Below are 3077 nucleotides of genomic sequence, written 5' to 3'. Positions count from 1 at the left end.
GTTTTTGGCTGTTGTTGCTTAGCAACCAGAAGCTGTTTGTTGTGGGCTTTGATTATACTGCCCATGTTTCTTGAGCAGCTATAGCTGACTTTGACATTGTTCTTGTTAAAGAGCTTATGTAAAATGTTGCCACTCGGGAAATGCTTTTTGACCAGGTTAAGGAATAATTTCCTGATGTTGGTTTTCACTCCTTTGCTGAATGGTGGGTTGTACCAGATTATTTGTCTGCTTCTATTTTTCTTTGAAGATTTTGGTTGTGGAGGCTGGTATTCCATTTTGTGCAGGAATCCGCTGTTTTGTAGAGCTTGTTCGTAGTCAGGGGCGGCCTGATGGTATGATTCACTGAAATCAGATATATTGAATATGCGTCTGTTAATAGATGCGGGAATTTGTTTCAGGATAGATGGGGGATGGTTGGATTTGCTGTTGACGTAGAGTAGTTGGTTGATTGGTTTGCAGTAAGGCTTGAAGGCAGCGTGATCACTGCTTGGGTATTTACCCAAGATCTTGGTTATTTTGACTCGGTCTTGGGTTCTTGGGTATTCCGTTCAAATCCTTGGGTATTTTATTTTTACTAAGAAAATAAAATATTTTAGTCATAGAGGAAGAGTTAACGCCAAATGAAGCTTACTCGGAATAATGAATATATATACAGTATATATTATACCGTTCTTTTTAATATCAATTTATCATTTCACATTAAATACAATATCTGATATCAGACTTTTTCCAATATCTAATGGAATATAATAAATACAAATACATGTCACTACTTTTGATGTTATTCTTTGACTATGCAGTACAGTAAACACATTTAAAAGAACAAAACATGTTTTACATGGTGGTCACCTTGAAATTTAATATGGCTGCTAAATGACCTTGACCTAAAATGGCTGTCATAATGACCTCTGATGAAATAGTTCCTATCAAAATTAAATTGTATGAGCTTATGTATGATTTTGCTGTAAAACACGACCACTTACAAATTATTAAGATATTCTACGTATTTAACAGAAAAATGAAATTGAATGACCTTAAATGACCATCTGACCATGTCACAAGTGCTATAAATCATTGACCATGAAAATATATTTTTAGACATCATAATTCTTATTGGAAGTAGTTTAAAAATCGATATATTGATAAATATAGGTTTTGCGTGGCAGCCATTTTGAAATTCAAGATGGCCGCCAGAATGACCTCGAATGAAATATTGTAGTTCAAAGTAAAATTTTTGAATTCTGAGAGCCCGGGTATGATTGTAATGTAAAATTTGACAATTACGTAATTTTAAAGATACCATACAATATTTGACCTTGAATGACCTTAAATGACCCATTTGTGGCAATCTGACCAGGTCAAATATGATATGATGGTATTTCTCGATCATATAAACATACTCTTAGACATTAGAATTATAATTCAAAGTGATTTAGAAGCGGAGATATAGAAAAACATAGGTTTTATAAGGCTACCATTTTGAAATCCAAGATGGCCGCCATAATGACCTCGGATGTGGTGGTTTCATAGAGGTATAATAAGAATACTAGAGCGCTAACCGCAGTGTATTCGATGTTCAAAATACGCAGAACTGTGTGTGTACCATCTTTAGCCAATCAAATTTCGCTCAGCACCATCGTTTGCAATTGCGCCCTCAATTTACTCAGAAAGTTCAGTACAGCTAGTTACCCTTATGTTTGAAACTCGAGCGTTGCGGTGTTTGGGTGTAATGTACACGATGTTAATTTTCATTCCTTGATACTTTATTTTTGAATAAGATGCTCCACTTGGCCTCGTTTTGGCTACAATAGTTTGATAATTTGTTATTATCATTACTCATTATCATTAATGAAATAATAGTCAGTCAGAGGGCTTATTAATATGTAATAATATGTATACTAAGCCTGAAGGTGGCGCTTTACTACGACGGCCATCTTGGATGGTACACATACATAACTCTGCATTGCTGCGCCATCTTGTTAGCACTCTAGTTGTTTAATAACTCTATGGGTGGTTCCTACCAAAAATTGAATGCTATGACCATAAGGAGCATGTAAAAAAAAATTGGTGCTTTTGTCCGGAACGTCCACATTAAGTCCAAATGTGGCCCTAAGCTGCCGTACTAATTACAGTTGGCCCAATTACATGTACAAACAAAAATTTCTTTATTCCGTTAAAAATATATACCTTGTAACGTTTGCTGCGGACTGGTTGATGTGGCTGTGTAATGCTTGCAGTATATGCCTCGGAACCGTTTCTTTTATTAAATGCTTTGATGAAATCCGGGTAATAATTTGTATTCTGAAAATCAGTAAAATAAAACGTAAATAGTAGAGTCCAGATATTGCACCAATATAGTGGCGTATATAGAAGTACTGACGGGGCAAGGGGGTTAGCAAAAAGGTTAAGTAAGGGGATTTCTGGCAAAAAATGTGAACTATTGGATGTAACTGTTTTGCTAAGATAAGAGGCCCTGAGGTGGATCTGACCCCCTGACCGGGCGATGCCCCCGACGAGAGGTCAGATTTCCCCGATGGAAGCAAAGTGGGCGTGGATTAAAATGTTTCGAAAGTGGTCCAGGGGGCGAAGCCCCGAAAATTTTGACAATTTAGGGGTTTCAACGGCTTATTTAATCGATTTTAGAGTCTACTAATATGTAGAAAATACATAATTGTTGTTGTTGAGAAAGACAATATTCTTTCGGAAGTTTAGGGAGGTTTTAGATCAAATCACCGCTGTGAAGATTGGAGTGTATGTCAGCAAGATGAAACCATTTATGTAATGCATGAATAAAGTTCGGGATTTGTCGGGTAGTGAAATAATTATTGTACATTTTAAGTATAAATGCGTATAAATTACGGCGATTCATTAGCGAAGATATGGAGACAATATTTCGAAGTTCCCTCTTTCCAAGAGGGGATGCATATGCTTTGTGAAAATGAGTACGCCGCAGTACACACTTTCACAAAGAAATATACACAACTGGTTAGCTAACAATATGCAAATGTGAACACCTGGGAAGGAATGTGCAATCACGTTCTGTGGCCTAGCAAACGTCTGTACTGTAGCGTAGGGGG

General features: G+C 36.7%; 1 protein-coding gene across 1 annotated transcript in view; it reads right to left on the bottom strand.

Annotated features, from left to right (window-relative positions):
• The window catches only part of LOC117112005 (beta-galactoside alpha-2,6-sialyltransferase 1-like), a gene marked incomplete at its 3' end in the record, with an annotated part of 21374 nt that overhangs the window by 4309 nt on the left and 13988 nt on the right, over positions 1-3077 (bottom strand). Inside the window, exon 2 of the mRNA XM_033255050.1 lies at positions 2188-2301. Coding sequence (XP_033110941.1) covers positions 2188-2301 — 114 coding nt within the window. The remainder of the gene's footprint in view (positions 1-2187; positions 2302-3077) is intronic.

This window comes from Anneissia japonica, unplaced genomic scaffold, assembly GCF_011630105.1.
Source record: "Anneissia japonica isolate Jap-2015-1 unplaced genomic scaffold, ASM1163010v1 scaffold285304_len44070_cov155, whole genome shotgun sequence".
Classification (NCBI taxonomy): domain Eukaryota; kingdom Metazoa; phylum Echinodermata; class Crinoidea; order Comatulida; family Comatulidae; genus Anneissia; species Anneissia japonica.
This window is presented reverse-complemented; position numbering and strand designations above follow the sequence as displayed.